Here is a 23062-nt window from a genome sequence, read left to right as displayed (position 1 = left end):
AGTCCACTTTGTACACACTAAAATTTCCTCAAGCATGCTGCCGATTTAGATGCATACTAGAATTATTACGGTAATTGTAATTAAGAAATTGAGAGGAAATCTGCTATTCCCATAAGCAGAGTTTTAGTGCAGCGCTTTATTTTATAGTTCTGGGCTGCTCACCTCTATGGTGACAATACCAATATATAGTTGTCATGGAGACTGACCTGCACCCATTATGAGGCCTGGGGCAGTATCTTTAGTGTGGACCGTTCCGGATACGTATGGGTTGTCAGCCCATCGCAAGTGCAGATGTAGGTGACAGTCAGGCTAAAGAGGGGAGCAGGGAGAAGACATAAAAAATAATATTTCAGTATCTACACGTGTATAATTCATTTAGTAAATAATAAAACACTTTCAGACTAGACAAACAACGTAACATGTTAAAATCGAGTGCTGTGAGGAGGAAGTAATTAAGTTTGTGCCTGCATCATAAACACAAGAGGACATGCAGAGATTTCTTTAGAAATGTCTTACTGCTGTACATTTCAGGCACCAATAAATGGTGACAAAAAAATTAGAAGATATTGCCAAAAAGACATGGGAGATGAGCAGAAAGAATGACAAACAATGAGAGCTGAAGGTGGAGAGAGTGTCGATAAGTGAGGAGGAGAAGAGAACAATAAGAAAAAAAGACATGTCAGAAGGTGGGCTGAGAGATGAAGATGTGAGAAGGGAGGTTAGACAGACAAAAGAGAGAAGTCAATAAATGTCCTTTTGACTTATATCTCAACTTATGTCTCTGCCAGAAACAAATACATGTCTTAATTAATGCTGCTACCTGTCTCAGAGTTTAAACACCTATGTTTCTCAGTCCTAGTTAACAACCCCCCCACCACACACACACACACTGGGATGATATATTTATACAATTCTCTTATTTGTATTTTTGTTCATATGTAAAGAAATATTAACTTTTTTATATATTTATATTCACCAAAGTGGCATTCAACTGATCACAATGTATAGTCAGGACATTAATAATCTGAAAAATTACTATTACAATTTGAAAGAAATGTTCAGAACTTCTTAAACTACTTCAAAGGTTTCTCATCAAAAAATCCTCCACATGCAGCAATGACAGCTTTACAGATCTTTGGCATTTTAGCTGTCAGTTTGTCCAGATACTCAGGTGACATTTCACTCCACACTTCCTGTAGCACTTGCCATAGATGTGTCTGTCTTGTCGGGCACTTCTCACAGTCGCACCTTACAGCACCTTATAGTCTATCTGATCACACAAAAGCTCAATGGGGTTAAGATCATAACACTCATTTACAATTATCTGTTGTCCAATGTCTGTTTATTTGCCCACTGTAACCTTTTCTTATTGATTTTCTGTTTCAAAAGTGGCTTTTTCTTTGCAATTCTTCCCATAAGACCTCCTGAGTCTTCTCTTTACTGTTGTACATGAAACTGGTGTTGAGCAGGTAGAATTCAATGAAGCTGTCAGCAGAGGACATGTGAGGCGTCTATTTCTCAAACTAGAGACTCTGATGTACTTATCCTCTTGTTTAGTTGTACATCTGGCCTTCCACATCATCATTTCATTTAATGAACCAAACAGCTTTCAGCAGTGCTTGATATGGCATGTGATTTTCTAGTACCAGATTAGCAATTTAGCGTGATTACTCAAGGATAAGGTGTAATTGCCTTCCGAAACAACAAAATCTGTACATTATTCCAAACTTTTGGTCACCAGTATATATCATCCCTGTGTGTGTGGCTAAAGCGTAACGGGTAAGCCCTGTGGATATACAGTATGTACAGTACAATATATATCTGTGCATGAATTGATGACTCAGACTTGAGATGGACACAGTAGTGAAAAGAGAAACATTCATCCTGAACAGGAAAAAAAGCCAAGTGTATGCTGGATCTATGTGTGCAGAAGTAAAATTCATAGTACTGAGGCTGATATGTGAAAAAAAGTCACGATTTGTTTGGTGTGGAAATGCAATAATGTAAAGTTGGTGGGAAAATATCAAGGTAAGTCACAGAACTGTCTCTGCACAGTTAAATAAGTGTTTATACCTATAAAAATTATAGTTGCATTTATATGCACGATAAAATATCACACGTAAATAATGCATTTGTTGAGAAATCCATGTTAAACAAAACTGAAAAAAGTTCTACTCTACGCTATTTCAATTTCTTAAACTTAGCCTTACACACCAATTAGTATGATTAATAAAATGGGTGTAAGGGGTGTACTAAAGCAAAATGTGGGTTCAGAGAAAACACTGGTGGGATGAATCTTGGAATGATGTATGTTTAGAGCAGATATTTTTACCTGCTTGCAATACACTGGTTTGCCATTCATATCAGTTGTAGGTGGAGTCAGGGGTTCCCAGTCTCTGCCTTTGTTGTAAGTGATAAGAGTCATCACTTTTCCATCTACTTTTTGATTGGCCAAGAAAATACCCTTAATCCCACGAACCTGAAAAATATAAGCAGACACAATGTTTGGGTGATTTTGACACATTTAAGAGTTAAAAACCATTAAAAACAAATCTTAATCTAGTTTTTGGTAAAAAAAATGCCTATGGATTCTCCACAACAATAAATACACACAGGTTACTGGAGCAAACTTATTACTTATGACTTATTTTTTATGATACTTTATATTGTATGCAATGTCAGGGTGTTAAGGATAATTACTAGAATGTTACTAGGTTATTGTTAGGTCGTTGCTAGGGCATTACTAAATAGTTGCAAGATGGTTGCTTGTTGGCCCAAGTCAAAAGAAACCATCTCTAAGTCTCTATGATATTCTAATCTCTAGATACTGTATGTGTGCAGACCTTATCAATGGAAGTCTATGGGATTTTTCACTCATTTTTCATCTGCCAGGCAGACTTTATATACTGAAATAAGAATGTTTTTGAATAAAAACATTATTCTGTATGTTTCAAACAGTTTATAAGTATTCTAATTATCATCATAATAAAAAAAAAAGTCAAAATAAAGGGTGTCTACTGCAAAAGAATAGTGTTGGTATATAGAAGGAGCTCTTTGCAGATGAAATGCTATTTTAAAAAGCTTGCGTTTAGTGTGAAAAACAAGCCTATGCCAATGTTTATGCTTCTAATGAAAAGGTAAGTACTGTATAGTATCTTCTGTACTCTACAAGGTCTTTCTGACCCGAACAAAATGATTGTTTGGACTTTTCTCCAAATAATGAGGTATTAAACCACTAATATAATCTTGTGATTGTTAAAATATACTTTGCTTCTAATAATGTTTCTGAAATATTCTAAAACATGCAAGGAGCATCTTTTGAAACCTGATATTCATTTGGAAAATCTTAACTCTTCCTTTGTAATCCACTAATTATTATCCCATAATTGTTCACTGACATGTCGACATATTCCTCAGTAACTCTATGCTCATTTGAATCCACAGTTGAATGCTGTTAAATCTCATTTTATAGGTCATATTCTGTAATGTCTAACCTCATGAGTGAGCTCCATTTGAAACATTGTTTTCCAAGAATCACTCACTTTTTCACATTTAAGGCTACTGGCTATGAATAATAACTGGATAAGCGAGTAGACAGAGTTACAAGAGATCATAAACATTCACACACCCACACATATGCAAGTGCATTGAACTGGTTTGTGTGCATGTATGTTTGAGTGTGTGTGTGTGTGTGTGTGTGTGTGTGTGTGTGTGTGTGTGTGTGTGTGTGTGTGTGCGCGTATGTGCGTGTGTGTGTGTGTGTGTGTGTGTGTTTGGGGAGTGGGTTAATAAAAGGCTGGAGTGTTAGATAAAGTCCTTTATAAAAGTGCTCTGAGCTACTTAAACTTCTCTAGTGAATCCATCACTTCTTGCTTGGTCTAGCTGAACTGTATATAATACATTATGCAAAACTGGTAAGAAAAGACAACAGTACTACTGTCTAAGCCTTATATAACAGAGGTGTTGTGTTGACCTCTAAGATGTCGATGAGGACATTCTCTTCAGGCTGTTTGGTGCTGCGGACATTCTCCAGCACAATGGAGTAATAGACTCCCTGTAGATCTGACTGGTAGAGGTTGTACGTGTCTGTCTGATACCATTCCTGCAGAGCCAGGTATACCTGATTCTCATCTGTACTCACAATTTGCACATCCTACAGAGACAGACAGATGTGAGAAAAACAGAAAACCACACAATGAGATTAGAACATCACATAAACATAAAAGCAACACAAGTTCAATACAAACAACAGCATGGAACCAAATAAGATTTGCAACTTCACCGCATTCCACTTTCACATATTCAAACAATGAATACTAATTAACATGTTCATACAGTACAGAGAGACCGTTTTTCAGCAAGTACAAATAGTTAACATAAAGACTAGTGGGGCCTGTGTCAGTGAGTTTGCCTTTGTGTGCACAGCGAGAAAGAAAATCTTGTTTCAGCACGCATTCAAACACAATCAATCACAAAAATACTCATGAAAAAGACAGAGACTCATTGATATCTGGCAAACATTGGTCCTCAATTCAAAACCTCTCTGGCATTTTGAATTTATTAGTCAAAGAGAAAAAAGCAGCAAAGGATGACTGTGAATCCACAGAAACAGGCTATTTCAAATAAACTCAAGAGAGAATCAATCATCTCAGTTGTGCTTACATTACAAAACAAAAAACAGTGCTGCATAAAATCCTTTCGCAATTACATTTATTTGCTTTCAAATGAAAAGTTTATTTTTAGCCATTTCTAATTGGCTGCTGTAAAGAAAATACTGTTAAGTACTTAGTGAAAATGAAAACTGTGCAGTGACAGATTTAGATTTAAAAAGAAACCATGAACAATTAATGAATCCGTCCAATAATAATGACAGTTTGCCTTAAAATATAGAATCAACACTAAGCTCCTCAGTTTTGGTAGCTTTGATGCATTTAGCTGGGTGCCGTGGCAATGACATCATTCTGGGTCGGGACGGGGGAGTTTGCAAACATTTTGTTCTTGGTGATAAAGTGAAAGTGGGTCACATTAATTTGGGCACAAAGATTAAGGGTACATGCTCATTCCCCACCAGCTGAATTCAATCAGAATAACTTAAGTTAAGAGCTAGCAAATACCCTGAAGAAACAAGCCTTCAGTAGCTGTAATGTGCTTCAGAGACCAAGCTCTCATGTTATTTATCACTCAAGTCCCACTAAAAGCAGTTTAGAAGTACAGAGCCCCACTGTGTGTGAAGCCAGTTACACAACACCTGTTTTGCTGTGACAAATAAAAGACGAAGTAGTAGGAAAGGATAGGATAGGATAGGATAAGGTAATACACTTGAAGAGCGCAGGGCTGCATTAACATGTCCACCCTAAGAAAGAGCTAAACTTACTGTAGCTAATCATGTTGATGTTTGTGTGTCAAGTTTTCAAATTAGGGATGGGCATTTTGGTCATTTTGTCTACTCGAGTACTCAGACTAATTACTCGAGTACTCATCGAGTACTCAAGGGGCAATTACATGTTCACAACAGTACAATAGCATGTCGGACAAACGTCTATGGCTGCTGCATTGCGTCTTGTTGTTCCAGTGTATCGTCTATTCATTAGTATTGGCTGTTATAGAATAGTATGTTACAAAATGTACAAAAGATTGCATAATCAAAATATAATGCATCATATTTTGTCATTATTTGAAGATTCGCTCCCAAACTCTGAAAGTGCATAACGTGCATCTGTCTGTTCTTCCTTGAGGTTACCTTAGTAACATTAGTAAGTGTGCAGTTTTTTTAGTGAATATCTGAACAGTCTATTTTCAAATAACAGGAAATACCATAACCAGTGCTTTTTAATATGAGTGTTAAGTTGAAGTTCAGTTTTAAAGATGCTGCATTTCCTTCATTTAACTGTGCTCTGTCTAGCTGTTTGAAACTCTCGCCTGCTGTACACTGCCAAACGCGCCTGCTGTGCATGTGTAATGTTCGCGCTTTTGAGGAAACCATGAAGCGTTTCATTCTCGGAGAGTCTGAATTTCCACCTTTTAACTGAGGAAAGTTCAATGGAATGACACTTTATATCGGATATCGAACTTGGAAACTTGAGTGGAAATCTTCATTCCTTTCGTCAAGATGCAGGTGTGCGTTACGTCACGCTGGGCAGGGAGGTTTAGTCAGTGACAATCATTCACTTTTAATAAATAATATCCATTAACGAGTCAAAGTTCTTACATTAAATGATAATAAAAATGTTTTGCAGAGACAGGTGTTCAAAACACTGTTAATTACACTCTCTTTGTTTTGATTATTGTAACGATAGCATCGCAGTGTCGTATCAGTTTGTTTGCCATGAGAAGTCTCTGATAATCAATGTACTCCTCAAAGTCACAATGTAATCAATGTCAAAATTAAACGCGCGATCACTATCGTTCCTAGTTTTCATGATTGATCATTGCTGCCACGTCCGAGTACCCGAGTCCTCGAGTCCATCCCTAAACAGGGCCTCTTTAAAATATGTTCTCAAAACTCACAAGGCTCGTAAACTCCACCTTCTTTGTTTTATCCATCCATCTAAAATATAATATTATTTGCAAATAAGGATTGATATGAATCTTTGGATAATAAAATATAATGGGAAAGTGTCCAGGCTGCAATGTAAACTAAAGCCTATTGCCAATTTTTTTTTAAATGTAAATGGTGGCCAGAACTTTAAAGGTCCAAAAAGCATATAAAGGAAACATCAATGTAATCCATACGACGCCAGTGATTAAATCCACATCTTCAAAAGCAATATGGTTGGTGTGGGTGAGAAACAGATCAATATTTAAGTCCTTTTTTGCTATCAATCCCCAATGTCACTTTCACATTCTTCGTCTTCTGTTTTTGGTGATTCGCATTCCTAGTGCTTATAGCCACCTACTGGGCAAGGAGGAGAATTTATAGTTAAAAGGACTAAAATGTTGATTGGTTCTCAGCCACACCTATCATATCGCTTCTGAAGATATGGATAAAACAACTGGACTTTTATGGATACCTTTAATGCTTCCTTTACATGCTTTTTGGACCTTCAAAGTTCTAGCCAACATTCACTTGCGTTTTATGGACCTACAGAGCTGACATATTCTTCAGAAATGATTTGTTTGTGTTCAGCAGAAGAAAGGACATCTCATCTGGGAACTCATGAGGATAAGTAAATGATGAAAGAATTTTCATTTTCATATTATCCCATTAAGACAGAAGTACCACAAAACCACCATTTGACATAATTTGAGAGCTAAATGAAACTGTTGCAGAACATACTCACACTTCACTATTGTATAGCCCCATGATCCTGATTCATCCCTTTATTCTCCTCCTCCCTAAAATATCTTTCTATATCCACACACAAACACATCTGAAAAATGCCAATTCCCCCAGAAGGACGATTAAATGAAAGCAAACATTTAATTTCAGAGAGGCCTTTATATAGAGGGGTTTGTAAATGTGTTCATAGCTTTTCAGACATTATTTTAAATTGAATTTACCCTGTCCAAGTTGGCATGAGGTTCATGATGACATCTGGAAACAAGCAATCACAAATTGTCATAATGGAGAGATTGCTTCCATGTTTGCTACTGTACTTAGCAATCAGATTTTGAGATGATACTGAAAAAACACCTCTTGTCAGGAACTGCAATGTCATTCATATATATTGGTCAAATATGTACAACATAGCATCTTTTAGTTAATTGTGAATTAAAATGTAAAACAATGAGGTCATCCTTTAAGGCTTACACAAAAGAAAATGAGGTCATCACTGTCAAACATAGAAGATGAAAGTTCCTCTCGAGAGAGTGGAAATTGTAATTATGGATTGCCAGATCATCTTAACCAACATATTAAATATTAAAACACTGTACCAATGGATGTGCTAATTTAATGTTGGAAAAATACTGAGATCGGAGTCGTGACATGGCAAGTACTGCATGTGCTCCATGTTGGCACTTACGCAGGCGACCTAAGTTTGAATCTCATCTGATCATCCCTGTCTATACAAAGGCAAAAAGGCCAAAGATAAAGACAGTGTTGTAAGTGGAAAGAGTCAGACATGCAGAGACAAGATGGAAAAAGGGTCAACCCTCAGACAATAAGAAGTGTGTGTGTGTGTGTGTTTGCTCCTCCATGCACATGTGTGGCTGGATTGGGAGATCTCAGCTGTCCATTTCTGCCTTTTTCTATCACACTGTGTGACAGGCCACTCAGGTACCCAGTACTGATAACAGCACTATCAGAACCTAAGACGGCACTATCCATCTGTCTCTGACAGCAGGCACAGGACCCCTTTCAGCCATGACACAGCTGCAAGACAAGTCTGGCTCTGCCCACAGCCACTGTTCCTCAGTATATTATCAGCAAGGTTTAGCTGACTGAATGTCTATGTATAAATAAGGTAGTTGGATGGGTGAATGTACAAAAGACAGACGAATGGACAAAAAGGCTCTTCAAGGTCTCTTTCTTTGAAAAATAATAAATTGCACACTTCAGCAAAATGCTTGTTTTTCCTCTGGGCCTGCTGGATTCACTCTGCTTAATAGTGTGCATTCAAATTCTGGGCATTTTGTCCCATTCTAGCAGCACAGAAAAGGGTCTTAATTGGACAAAATCTGTTAAAACTCTGCTCCAAGTAAAATAAGAACCTTGTGCTCTTTTAAAGTTAATACTTTGAATAAATACAGCAATACTTCCCTACATATGCATTGAGATAAGCTTCAAAAGTAGCAAGACAGGGGATGTGAGGGGGGAAAAAGAGAAAGAAGAGGGGAGACAAGGCCATTTAGTGGCCTAGGTGTGTTGCAACAAACAAATCGGTCCACTGAAGCTAAGGGCCATCATTAATCCATAACTTAAAAAAAGGAACTACAGAAGAGATCTGAGACTGCATACTGGAATTGGGTTTTGCATTTTTCAAAAGGCTTTCAATAATTCACTGTGGAAAATATGGGCACAACATCAGCCAAGCCCATCTTGCTCACACAGTCTCCCGCTCGCTTCTGGATTCTTGTACTGGGTGTCTAAAATTTGACCTATCTGCTCAGCCAAGCGACAAGCAACTAAAAGAGCACATAGAAGAAGGTCTAGAGAGAGGAAAAACCATCAATATTGCTTTACGACCCATCATGAAACCATGAAAAAGAAATTGTAAATATATCCTTCCCAAATTGTTTAAAACTTTACAATAAGGTTCCATTTGTTGACATTCATTAACAACTTTAGTTAAAATGAACTAATAATGAACAACACCTTTACAGCATTTCAATTCAAAATGTTAATTTCAACATTTACTAATACATTTTTAAAATCAAAAAGTTGTAAAATAAGAAATTAGTTATTGCACTATGAACTAACCCAAACTAACAATGAACAGTTATTTTTATTAACTAACATTAACAAATGCTGTAAAAAAAAAAAAAAAATATATATATATATATATATATATATATATATATATATATATATATATAAATATTTATATATATTGTTAATTGTTAGTTCATGATACCTAAGGCATTAACTAATGTTAACGAATGGAACATTATTATAAAATGTTACCCCAAATTGTCATATATATATACCTGAAGGCACTAAGCATATAAATCTAGTGCATGTTCAACTTCCTAAAAATTCTTTATGTCCACAGTAATAAAATACAAGCTTTAACAGTGGTGAATGTAAGAAATTTGGGGCCATCTTTCTTTCTCTTTCTCTTAGATGTTTCTCTCTCTCTCTTTCACTCAGTCACTGTGAATCAGTGGTTAGTATAGTTACAAATGCCATTGACAGCAGCTGCCCTAACCCTCTCCCCTTTCCTGCCTCTCACTCCATCTCTCTCTGAGGTGAAATATACATGAAGCAAGCCCGCCCGGCCTCCACTTCAATCAATGTTATTCAATTACAGTCAGGCAGCATTTTACTGAAGCACTCCCCTGGGTTAGAACCACAGACAGTCTGGTCAGTCATCAGTTGTTACCCTTAGCCAGCTGTCTTCTTTCGCCAGCATATTACAGCAATACATCATTGCTCCTCAGCAGGTTAAAGCCCCGTCTGGGTTATATTGGTGTAGTGTTTCACTGCTAGATTCATACATATTGCCGCAATAGTCACTCGGTGACTTTCAAGTGAGATCCACAACAGCTGCAGTTGATAGAACAATAACCACCTTCAAGCAATAATACACCGCTGATATAATTCAAGACAAAAACACCACCAACCTTTCACACACAGACAGTTATACATACACATATTGACATGCTGTTACAGTAGAGAATCAATTGGTTCAAATACAGTATATCTCGAGAAAGAAAGCTATAGCTTGGATCAGTTTAAATAAGGAAATCACATCTAAAATCACAAATCATAGAGTGCTAAGAGCATTAAGGAAATAGACTTATGTAGACACCTGCAGGACAATCACAAAATTACACTTCACACAATTTAAATACCAATAGCTACAATTTATGCTGAGACTTTAATATCAGGATATGCTGTATGTGTTTTATTTATTTTTATTTTAACAGACAATTCTAATAATAATATTAATAATAATATTGATAATAATAATAATAATAATAATAATGAAATGAATAAAATAGATGGTCTAAATGGATGAATAAATTAATTAGTAAACAAATAAAGTTATTTGTGTGGACTAGTTGGACAAGTTGGTAACAACAAAGTGATGCAGACAACTGTATAAATGATTGTTAGAGAGAGAAGAAAAAAGTAATTAACTTGCTGCCGTCATTAAAAAAAACAAGGCGTTTCTGTCTCCGCTCACTGGAGTGAACATTTGAATGTTTTTGGCACCATTCTGTGTAAACACTAGAGACTGTTGTGTGTAAAATCCCAGAAGATCAACAGTTACAGAAATTCTCACACCAGCACGTCTGGAACCAACTATCATGCCACAGTCGAAATCACTAAGATCAAAAATGTTCCCCATTGTGATGGTTGATGTGAACATTTACTGAAGCTCCTTACCCGTATCTGCATGATTTTTTTGCATTGCACTCCTGCCACTTGATTGGCTGGTTAGAAAATCGCATGAATATGTAGATGTACAGGTGTTCCTAATAAAGTTCTCAGTGAGTGTATTTTCATTGGTAGAGCAAATTAAGAAAACACCTGTCCATTTTATGTTTGTTCAAACACCATAAAGAGGACCATATACTATGCCAATTTAATCTAAAACATTAGTCTTGTTCTTTATAACATGCAAATACAAGCCAGAAATGCACAAGAATGATACTGGAAATAGATAATGTTATTTTAACAGGGCGAGAAAGACCTGCTAGATAGGATCTTACCTTTGGTAGGGCATATTTCGGAAATCTCATCTGAACAAATTCATTCCTCCGGTACGAGACATAATGCTTGGTAAAATTTCCTGTGGTTACCTAAAAGAAGAAGAAGAAGAAGAAGAAAAAAGGAGTTTCTAAAGTGATTATTTTGTTTATAATGGAGGATTTTTATTTAACCATTCCAATGACATAATCACGTTTTGACAAAATCTGCTGTTTTAGGACAAACCACTCTCCCTACCCTCTCCCTGTCCTTTCCCTGTCCACTTTCCTGGCTCCTTTCTTCTCCTCCCTCAGGATTCAACTCTATTCACACTACCCTTTCTACAAGTCCAGTTGTCCCACCAGATTTTGTCTCAACTAGCCCTAATACAAAGCTATGTCTGTTGGCTTGATGTAAAATGCTCAGATTCAAAATCATTGTGTCCAGGCTGCATTAGCATGCTTCTGTCTAACTCTACAACCTGCTGACCCAACACTCTAGCCTTGTTTATCAAGGGCATATCTGAATTGCTTTCAACAGCTGCAAACCCCTCAAAGTAAAACAGAGCAGGTAAGAGTGAGAGGGAGTAAAATAAATGAATACAGAAAAAGACCAAATGTTCTTGAGCCATTGGCTAATTATATATGGTTATAAAAAACTGAAAATGATAAAAATAGAAAAAATAAGATAATGAAGGAGAAGAAAAAAATGAAAGAAAACAGAACAAAAGAGAGACATACAGTAAGTCAAAACAAAGTATAATGAATTGACACATTCAAGGAAATGTAATATCATTTACCTTTACAAATATGTACTCATTTTGCACTGTGAGGGAATTGTGGTCAATCTTCCCCAAGAACTGAGCTGTCACCATTTTATCCGAGCAATTCTGGATGAGACATGTCACATAAAGGTATCCTGATAGAGAGAAAAACACACACAGAACCACATATTTTATGTTGATATTTTCAATGATTTCTATTGTTTTTATTCTGAGCTAGTGATATTTTCTATCCTCTAAACCTAGCCCGAAATGTAACCCTCACACAAACTGTTTTCCAGGTTCAGATTTTCTATTATTCAGTATATCTATTAAGCCATTTTCCTTGTGAGGCCTGTGGGTGGTCACCAGAATGTACAGTAGTTGATTTTCGGCTTTGCTATACCAGTGGGGACTTTTATGTGACTTTTAGTTCGCACTATATAGCCTGACACACACACACAGGTTTAGATGAAGGTCAAGGTTGAAGGCACAAAAATAAATTGAATTTGAAAGGGCTTTCATTTGTGTAAATGAGCATATGGCTTTTTTTGTTTCATTCCAGTAGTGAATGGAGAGAAAGATATATGTTATATAAAAAAATGAAGCTCTTAACAAAATTAGTAGAGGACATGCTTTGCCCCATTCAAAAATGACTGGAAATTAATTATGGGAAAACAGTGCCGATGTGTCCTGTTGATGTGGCCTTTCTGTTCAGAATATCATACAATAGCTGGCTCAGCAACCTCTACAAAACACATTCATCAGTTCCCCTAACGTGTGCAAAAAGTGACAACCAATTTGAAAGTGATGAAAAAATTAGAGGAGAATGCATGCTCAAAAACTCATGGCCAAAGGTTACACTAAAGAATTTAATTGCTGTTCTTATAATGTTGTTTCCTCTCCCTCTTCCTTTTTTGTTTATCATTTTAGGCAAACAAATGGACAGGCTACTTCACAGAAGAGGACAAATGTTTAATTAAAGCAGTATAGCAGAGAAATTCATTAAAAAGCTATTAGAACGGCTGAGCGCTTTACTTCTGTCTTCTGTCACACAAGGTCAGACACACACACACACACACACACACACACACACACACACACACACACACACACACACACACACACACACACACACACACACACACACAAAACAGAAATTCAGCACATCTTTGCTCTGTTCCAAAACATTGTGAACAGCATGGAGGCATCATTTGAAGACATATGTGTCCTCCCAATGCAAGCTGCTACAAAAGATAGGTATCTTAATGATGTTGTTCCCTCTTAAGACATAATTTTGGCCAAATTCAAAATTGCATTAAGGTTGCATAGCATATATCCTTTAGCACAATCCAAGAATGCATTGGGACAAGCTCAGTGGAAAAATAAATACAATATGGCAGAGAGAAAAATGAGAGAAATGTTCAGTATAAATATAATAATTTATTAAAACAAACTAATTAAAAACAATTATGTGTTATGCTATGTATTAGCCTAGCAACATGCTAACACCAAACTCTATTGGAATCAGTTGTGAGTCGAGTCTTCCGTGTGGAGCACTATTTGTGTAAAGCACAGAGCTGTTACCTATGTAGAGCAATCACTTATGATCATCCATCTCTGTTAGGATACTGCTTTAGAAGGCAATAGACAGAAAGATAGCTCTTTAGGTTTTGGAACAGACACTGTATGAGAGATAGAGGAAGCAAGCTCAGTAGCTGAAGCAAAAACACATCAGGTCTGCCTGTGTGACTCAAACACAGTATATAAGCCACAGAAGAAGGGTTTGAAAATATCTGTGTCCAATGTGATAGTTTTTTGTGTTAGGTCAGTCCTGAACTTTTATAATGGTGAGATGTAACCCTCACCTCCTTTGAGGATTGAGTGTTTGAGTCTGCAGGATGCAATCTGACTGTCAGGCAGTGTTTAACCTTCACTGGCTAGAGTGTGATGGAGCTCTGTGCAACAGCTTGCATCTGCACGCCTGGACTCTTTCTCACACACATGAGCCTCGCACAAACAGCTTAGCTCTGAGGAATTCATTGGGAGAACCTTATGTGAATGGGGCAAAAACAGCCGGCTGTGTTATAGATGTCCAAATCTGATGTCCTAAAAAAAAACTCCCCCATCTGCCCTCTTTCTCAGTGCAATGATTTGGAACGTAAAATTGAACTGAAATGCAGTGTTCTGTAAACATTTGCTCTCCCTTACCACCACCGATGTCTTGAATCTCCATATGAACCAAATCAGGGTCCACATCCACTCCTGACACGGCCCTGCAACAGAGCATACAGTTAGTGACCCAATGCAAACACACATATGCACATAATATATTTCTCATCCAGCGCTGCCTTGAAAGACTCAAACAAGACTGACACACAGTACACAAGAGGACTTAACTTATCAGAACATCCTCTTGTTTCAAGGAATGCAGACAGCTCACTGTTTTTAGGCATGTGGTGTTAAGGACAACTGTTGGGTTTACTAAACTGTTCAGCACATTTCTAGCTCAGTAAACTTGCATAAAAATGACATTATCTTTAAAGCCTTTTAGGAAACATGACCATATTAACTCTCATGTTACCAGTCTTATTATACACAATTAATCACTACACGTTGTTCCAGAAAACATGTTTACTTTTATATTTTTTTATCAAAAGGTAATAACTTGCTTCTGAATTACGTTCCTTTTTGTCTGACATCACAAATCCATCTTTCTTTTTCAAACCCTTCCCTCTAACTGCCTGGCTACATTCTGGTAAGTATCACAACATTTTTACCATCCCAATCAATTTCCAGTTAATAAAATCAAGTCCCACCATAAATATGATTCTTTACTGTAAAAATATATTTTCTTACTTAGTATTTTTGTCTTTTTTATTGAAAGAATATCTAAACATCCTTAAAAATGAATATAAGACAAAATATCTTATGCCATTTTGCTTATCAAGTAAAAGTTTTACTGGAAAACAAGACAAAAATATTTAAAGGGATAGTTCACCCAAAATAAAAATTCTCTCATCATTTACTCACACTCATGCCATCCCAGATGTGAATGACTTTCTTTCTTCTGCAGAACATGAACAAAGATTTTTAGAAGAATATCTCTGTAGGTCCATACAATGAAAGTGAATGGTGACCAGACCTTTGAAGCTAAAATAAATCACATAAATGCCACATATCATAATCCATACGATTCCAGTGGTTAAATCCATATCATCAGAAGCGATATGATAGGTGTGGGTGAGAAAAATATACATATAAATATTAAAGTCCTTTTTTACTATAAATCTCCACTTTCACTTTCACACTTTGAAAGTAAAAGTGAAAGTGGAGGATTGCTTTTATGTGGCATTTATGTGCTTTTTTAGCTTCAAAGTCTTGGCCAACATTTAATCGCATTATAAGGACCTAAAGAGCAGAGACATTCTTCTAAAAATCTTTGTTTGTGTTTTGCAGAAGAAAAAGTCATACACATCTGGGATGGCATGAGAGTGAGTAAATGATGAGAGAATTTTCATTTTTGGGTGAACTATCCCCTTAACAAGAAAATTATTGTTGCAGTGTTGTTGAATATCCTATTTCACTTCGAAATGCATCACATTACTTGTAAATGGATTGCAAGCTGCCTTTTATGTTGACATAAATAGAACATTTTAAGTGTGTTTATGTGCATGTTTATTCATATATTTATTTGAAAGTGTGATTTTTGGTGTCTGAAAGTGTTTGTAGTAAAAGGGACTTTTTGTGGTATCTGTACTCTGAAAAAACTTTTTAGCATTGCTCTCAAATGGAATACATTTTTTCAATCCCGCAAATATTTCTTAAGCAATTTGCAATGTTCTACTTCATGAAAATATTTTATACAGCAGTATATAATGCATCTTTAATCTTGCTCCATAGTGATTTATGGCAGATTACTTAACCATCTAGTCACAACATCCCACAATGAGTTGCGAAGAACCCAAGCCTGCTCTTCCTGACCACACTGTTCAGACCACCCTTCCTGATAGCAGCCCAATCCATTCAACCCACACTGATTTATGCCTTCTCTTTTTCCAGACTGCCCACCCCCCCTTGGTTTATGAGTGAGGGAGTAGACAGGGAGGACAAGAAAACCACAACCCTCACCATGAACCAATTCTGTTGTCTCTTTGGTGGCGATTCTCAGAGACATTTTAAAGAGCTTTGGAGACAGCAGAAAGGAAAGGGGTATGACCCTTATCAACCCCCCCTACTGCCTAATAATAGAGCAAAGAGATTTTAAGATTTACAGTCTCATTGTAAAACCTCCAGCCAAATAAAACATGTGCTGGATGGGTCTTACTACAGCTTATGCTGACAGGGAGCTGACTATTTGGTCTCTTATCATGATCAACCGCACAGACTCTACAAAACTGTATATCATATGTACGTGAATCTGGTAAAGAGTGGTGAGAAGATGGCACGAAAGCAGGAGAGAGAGAGATCAAAAAAGAGAAAGAGAGGGTCAGACAGAAAGACTGGTTGGGGTGGAGAAATAAATCACTTCTGTCCAGAACTTAAATCCCAGCTGTGGCTGCAATGAACCAAAACCAGAAAGAGAAGGAATGGAAAATAAAAAAGAAAGAAGAGTGAAACAGGGTGGAATTCCACTAATAAGTTGGAGGAAGAGAGGAAGAGGGAAGCATTGGGAAAAGATTACAAAGAAAGGCACAGAGGGCAAGGTAGAGTCAAGAACAGGTAGTACATATTGTAGGTGTAGAATAGAAGCATTGAAGTGAAAGAAATATTTGACTCAAAATTATGTCCAAATGTACTAATGCTGCTCCAAACTCATATTACTTTCTTTCTTATGTGGAACACAAAAGGAGATACTTTAATGAATATGGTGGGCTGTCTTTTCAGTACAATGGCAGTTGGTGGAGACTTTTCAGCTTAAAAAAGGACCCAAATGATGGTGAGTAAATTATGACAAACTATTCCTTTAAGTAGTGAAGAGTGACTTAAAGAAAACTCACCAGATAACTCTGTCTTTAGTTACACGCTCCTGTAGCAGAGTCCATTTGTGACCCTGATCAGTGGAGACATACAGCTGCAAGAGAAAGAGAAAGAAATCACTATTTATTGCTATTATCTTGTGACAATGAGTCAAAACATTCTGGTCATAACATTGATTTTTAGACTGAAATAAGATTAACGCACACTTTACAAATTCTCAGATCCTTAAAATTGGATGAATGAGTAACTGTATATGTGTGTAATATGTCTATAAATACCAATTAGAATCACAAACGTTGTGTGTATTTGTTGTGTGTGTGTGTGTGTGTGTGTGTGTGTGTGTGTGTGTATTTGTACCCTATTGATCATCCTTATCATGAGATTATATTGATCACCACTAGAAAAATACTAACCAAACTGCACCATAACAATACACACACACAAGCAAAATGGCCACATAACCAATTCTTCATTGTCTTTTGCATTTAATCTCTGAGATGATAAATCGCACTGCTTGCAATGAGTTGACAATGTGTCTTGGAGTTTTACCAATTCATCATCTACACATGCAGTTTTTGCCTTGCTGCTCACCCAGCCGTTAACAATGTAAACATTCTATTTAGTGAGAGACCATGGCCTGAAGGCCAAACAATGATGCTCATAACTCTAATAATGAGGATGTCAATATGCTGGAGCACAAAAAGCATAGGCATAAACAAAGCAGGGGGAGAAATGTGTTGGGAACAGTTGGTCAGGGCAGCCAGCCGAGACCAAAGCCATTAATACTGAGACAGCCACACAGTCTAATTCAGGCAGTTGGGCCTGACAAAAAAAAGCTACAAACATGCAGCTTGAATTAAGACATATTATGGTGGTCGAGCAACTGATTCGGAAAGTATAGAGTTGCCAGGGAAACAATGACTTCAATTGGCCTCATAATTGTGGCAATTAATTTTTGTTGTTTGTCACATCTCACCTTCGCCTCCTTGGTGTAAGCCAAAAGTTTGTCTTCCTCAGATGGGTGAAAGAGTAGTGTTTCCACAGTGAAGGAGACAGGCTGTCGTTGGAAGGATGCACCCTCATCCGTGCTGATGAAGAGCATCTGGTCATGTTCATTGATGCTGGAGCTCACCAAGATTACCTACAAACACAATAATGTTTATAGTGTCTACATCTCAACAGCATGTCTACACATATTGGTTAGTTCACATACAGAGGGGTTCAAAAATTCAAAATCTAAGATTCAAAATCTAATTTAAACCTGGAAGTTTTTAGGATTTAAAAAAAAAAATTGCAACAAAGAAACGTTGTGACAAAAAGTGTAAAAAAAAAAAAACATAACCATGACATTGACCTTGGTAATTCCTGTGTACAAAAATGCTCTTTGGAACATTCTAAAATCATGGATGTCATGAATTCACCCAAAAATGATAATTCTCTCATCATTTACTCACCCTCATACCATCCCAGATCTGTATGACTTTCATTCTTATGCAGAACACACACAAATCATTTTTAGAAGACTTTCTTAACTCTCTAGGTCCATACAATGCAAGTCATTGATGGCCAGAATTTTGAAGGTCCAAAAAGCAAATAAAGGTAGCATATAAGTAATCAAGTTGTTAAATCTATATCTTCTGAAGCAATATGATAGGTTTGGGTGAGAAACTGATCAATATTTAATTATTGTATTTTTATTAATCTCTACATTTACTATTACATTCTTCTGCCTTTGTTTTGGCAATTGTCATCCTTCATGTCACCACATACTGGGCAGGGAGAATAATTTATTGTAAAAAGAGACTTCCTTAAAAGTCTTATGGATTACTTTTGTGCTGAATGCATGTGGGTTTTTTTTTTTAGCTTCAACGTTTTGGTCACCATTCACAAGCATAGTAAGGACCTACAGAGCTGAGATATTCTTCTAAAAATCTTTGTTTGTGTTCAGCAGAAGAAAGAAATGGCATGAGGGTGAGAAAATGAACTATCCCTTTCATTTTTTATTAAACTTTTCACTAACTTTTATGCAGATAATATAATTTGTAATTAAAACATTGAATAAAAAAATAAAAAAAATAATAAAAAATGCAAAACTGAAGCATTTCCATAAGACAGCAAATAATATTTCCTTAACATTGTTTTGTTAAAAGTGCATGCCTTTCTTTAAAAAATGGTATTGCCTAAAAACAGAAATAGTCTAACACAAAACATGTAAGCTGTACATACAATTAAGATAGAGGACACATAAGAGAGGGTGGAACTTGTGTCAACAGTTAAGAGAACAGTATCAATAACAGCCTTGAGTAAAAACTAGTCTTGCAATACACATTCCTCCACCCTCACTTCTGAAATGATTACAATGTTCCTGATTGACACTGGGCATGTTTGCTGCGGTCCAAATCTATGCATCTTCCAATTGTTCCCAGCACTGTAATCATGCAAATTTTATTTCCTGAACAAGTGTGGACAGGTACAGGTTGTTTTCTCACTCATGAACCATGCCACAGTTCCAGTGCAACTAAACTCAGACAACCTCATACAGGTAGTCTCAAAACAGCTTTCACATTACCAAATTGCTTCGGACTGAACTGCCAGTGTGAAAGCCCTTTAAGAGTTGGCTCAATTCACCAAGCTGCCTGAACTTCATCGTAAACTGCAGTTCCTTTAAAGACCTTTGAGTGGTGCTGTTGCTCAACCAACTGTGCAGTGAAGCGTCTCTAACGGGAGGCAAGTTTGCTACCTGCACCAGTACAGAAAAACAAGCTGGGATCCTCATGGGGTCTGCCTAACAGAGAGCCTCTCTGTGAAACAAGTTATCCATCTCAACACAAAGACTCTGGGTGAAACAAGGAAAGAATCTCCTTTCTGTAAAACTTCCATCTTACAGCAATATCTCACAGAGTTTAGCACAGAACCCCCTTTGTGATCTGTGGATAAAAGCCATCAAACGACATCCTGTGTCTGTCCCAGAGGAGTACGGCAAGCTGGCAGGGCTGGAATGGGCTACAGAGTGCAAAAAATAACCATGGGGCAGAATGTGGTGGCTGATGGCATCAGTAGTGGATTTTAAGAGCTTACAGGGATAGTTCACCCAATAATGAAAATGCTGTCACAATTTATGTTGTTACAAACCTGTATGACTTTCTTCTGTGAAACACAAAATTAAATCTTACCTCAGTCACCATTCACTTTCACTGCATTTTTTTTTCTCCAAACAATGAAAGAGAATGGTGGGGCTGTCATTCTGCCTAACATCTCCTTTTGTGTTCCACAGAAGAAAATAATAAAATAACATCATGTGGGTGACTTTAATCATGAGTTTGCAACATCTGTCTGGCACAATAAGGTTTTAGTACATTTCTGTAGGTCACGTAATCTATAGTAAAATAATCTGCTTAAAGATCTTAAAATGGATTCTCTCACAATAGACAAGTCACATAGTGTTCTTTAGGTAGAATTAAGCATTGTGATGTCAGTTTATGATTGGATGGAAAACACTATAGCAGCTTGGAGGATTTAAGCTCATACGCACACCCAATCTGCACACAGTTGGAAAGATGTGCACAAACACGTATACAGACAATGAGCACATGCACCATTTCATCTGCACAAAACAACTCACACGTGAAGCAAGAGAACAATCATCCTCTTGCTTCAACAGTCCTCCTAAATTGCCATGCTGAGATGTAAAATGCATGATTTTTCATTTACTTACCATTCATGAACGAGACCATGTGACTGCAATGATCTAATTACTCATGCTAATAAATAGCTGTAATATTCATCATGCAACAAAGCTCTGAACGGGTTCCTATTTCAAACACTCCGACGAGTCCTTCCATGCAGTAAGCAAGGAACTTTGTAAACAGAAAAGACAGGGGAAGGGGCAAATATGCCTGGGTGAGCACGTTTGAGTGTGTGTGTGTGTGTGACTGCTTTTACTCTATGCAGCTCCACTAATTTTGCTTTCCACCCAATTTCATATGCAAATTGGCAGTTTTGATATCCAGTCTGGGCTGAGTGAGAAAATTAGAAGCATAGAGAGATGAATAGAGAGAGAGAAGCCTGTTCAGTGCACCTGAGCTCAGTCACTGGAACAAAAGAGTAATGGTGAATTTCCAATAGATTAGATTAGATTAGATTTTATTGTCATTGTGCAATACAAGTACAGAAACAATTAAATGTAGTAGCATCTAACCAGAGTGCAAATAGTAATAAAGTATAAAAATAAATGTGAATAAAGTGCAAATTGCAAATCAGGTACATATGAAGATCACAGTAGTGCAGAGACATGGTATGGTATGAGGTATAGAGTGGTACAGTAAATGTGCTACAATTGTACATATACACACATATGTGTTTCTTTAATTCTATATTTAAGCAAGTAATATAGGAAGGCCTTCCTCATCACATATATAATTGATTTTATTTTATATATATATATATATACACTATATATATAAAATCAATTATATATGTGATGAGGATGCATGCCTGGCGATGAGCTGCCCCAAGCAGCGTGATAGAAAGATAAGGAGGAGCCGGAGATGCCAGAGAGAGAGAGAGAGAGAGAGAGAGAGAGAGAGAGAGAGAGAGAGACGCATGCAGCAGTCTTCGTGTGTGTGTGTGTGTGTGTGTGTGTGTGTGTGTGTGCGTGCGCGCATGTGGTTATGCTGAAAAGCAGTATTATGTTGAGTTTGTTTATTAAAATTATTTGTTTCCCGCTTTCTCCTTTCCGATGAACAAGAGGCTTGCCTGCCACACTGGGGTCATGCCGGTTGGTTCCCCGGCCTGAATCAGGCATTTTTTTGTACCTGTATTTGGCTTCCCTGATACCCCTTTTCAGGTTGGCCCTATACTGAACAGCGCAAAGCCGAGAGGAGAACCATGCAGCACTGTTTGAATGCTGAAATATTTATTGAAACATTCAAGACCTGCTTAAGTTTGCATTGTGACTTAGATCTACCCGACACACTTATCTCATTGTGAGTATGTGTATGTGTGTAAGAGAGAGAGAGAATACCAGTGTTGGGAAAAGAGAGATGTTTCCCTTAGCGTGCAAGCTCTAGACAGACACAGAGTCGTGAGTCAGTGGTTCTGTTTTAAAGATCTCATTAAATGGCTTGCAGTTTTCGTTCCTGTGTTGACATATATTTCCTATAAAGCACAACAGTGCCTGCCCACTTTTTTCTGCTGTCTGAGTTCTGGAAGTATTTTCCCATTCATTTTTTCCATAGGGTTTTCATAAAATCCTTCATAAAAGACTTCTAAGCCATGAACCAAACCACAACATTACAAACTTTGATTTGAAAGAAAAAGGTATTTAAAAAATATATAAAACAAAAATATGAGGTACAAGACTGTGTTCTTATTGTCTTTCACGAGGGCATGATCTACAATCACATGAAGAGTTGTGAATGATGTCATCGAATTTAAATACGACTGAAAAATATTAAACTACTGATTTAAAGTTGTTAATTATATGTTTGGAATGAATATATTTAAAGTATATTGCAAAATATTCCCATATTTACAAATTAATAAGTAGTTTCAGAGTGTAGGGAGACTCAGTTGCGTCATTCGCAGTGCATCATGGGAGTGGGTGGTCAATGTAGAGCTTGTTTGCCATGTTTTGGTGGATATTACCCCTCAGGATCATGGGTAGTATAGGAATTCTGCTATTAAACTTTAATAAATTAAGTTGAAAAAATGCAGACTGATGGCTTTAACAGAAGCTTATACCATTGATTGACAACCTCGAAGCTCAGGGTAGGTCTGTTGTTAAACATGTATAAGCCATCGTTAAAAATCCATTCAACTATGGAAAAAATTTATGGGATTTTTACTTCCGGAACCAGACTGATGTGCACTATTGCCAGTTGCTGGCGGCAGCATTAAGAGGGTCATTCTAGAGATCATTTTATTGGACCACAATTTGTCCAGAATACAAGATTAATCATCAATATGATTTAGATTTTATGGGGTCTTTTAAGAACAAGTTTGTGACATCACATACAGTACATACC

General features: G+C 36.9%; 1 protein-coding gene across 9 annotated transcripts in view; it reads right to left on the bottom strand.

Moving 5' to 3' along the window:
• LOC127657924 (VPS10 domain-containing receptor SorCS2-like) overlaps positions 1-23062 on the bottom strand; it is a 221697-nt gene that overhangs the window by 26215 nt on the left and 172420 nt on the right. For all 9 annotated transcript variants that reach the window (XM_052146921.1, XM_052146930.1, XM_052146966.1 and 6 more), the window contains exons 4-11: positions 18013-18177; positions 17057-17130; positions 14268-14332; positions 12096-12214; positions 11320-11409; positions 3974-4153; positions 2333-2479; positions 207-309 (exon numbers count right to left, since the gene is read on the bottom strand). In XM_052146921.1, coding sequence (XP_052002881.1) covers positions 207-309; positions 2333-2479; positions 3974-4153; positions 11320-11409; positions 12096-12214; positions 14268-14332; positions 17057-17130; positions 18013-18177 — 943 coding nt within the window. The remainder of the gene's footprint in view (positions 1-206; positions 310-2332; positions 2480-3973; positions 4154-11319; positions 11410-12095; positions 12215-14267; positions 14333-17056; positions 17131-18012; positions 18178-23062) is intronic.

Source organism: Xyrauchen texanus, chromosome 2 (assembly GCF_025860055.1).
Source record: "Xyrauchen texanus isolate HMW12.3.18 chromosome 2, RBS_HiC_50CHRs, whole genome shotgun sequence".
Taxonomy (NCBI): Eukaryota; Metazoa; Chordata; class Actinopteri; order Cypriniformes; family Catostomidae; genus Xyrauchen; species Xyrauchen texanus.
The sequence above is the reverse complement of the archived record's forward strand: the minus strand, read 5'-3'. Positions and strand labels throughout refer to the sequence as shown.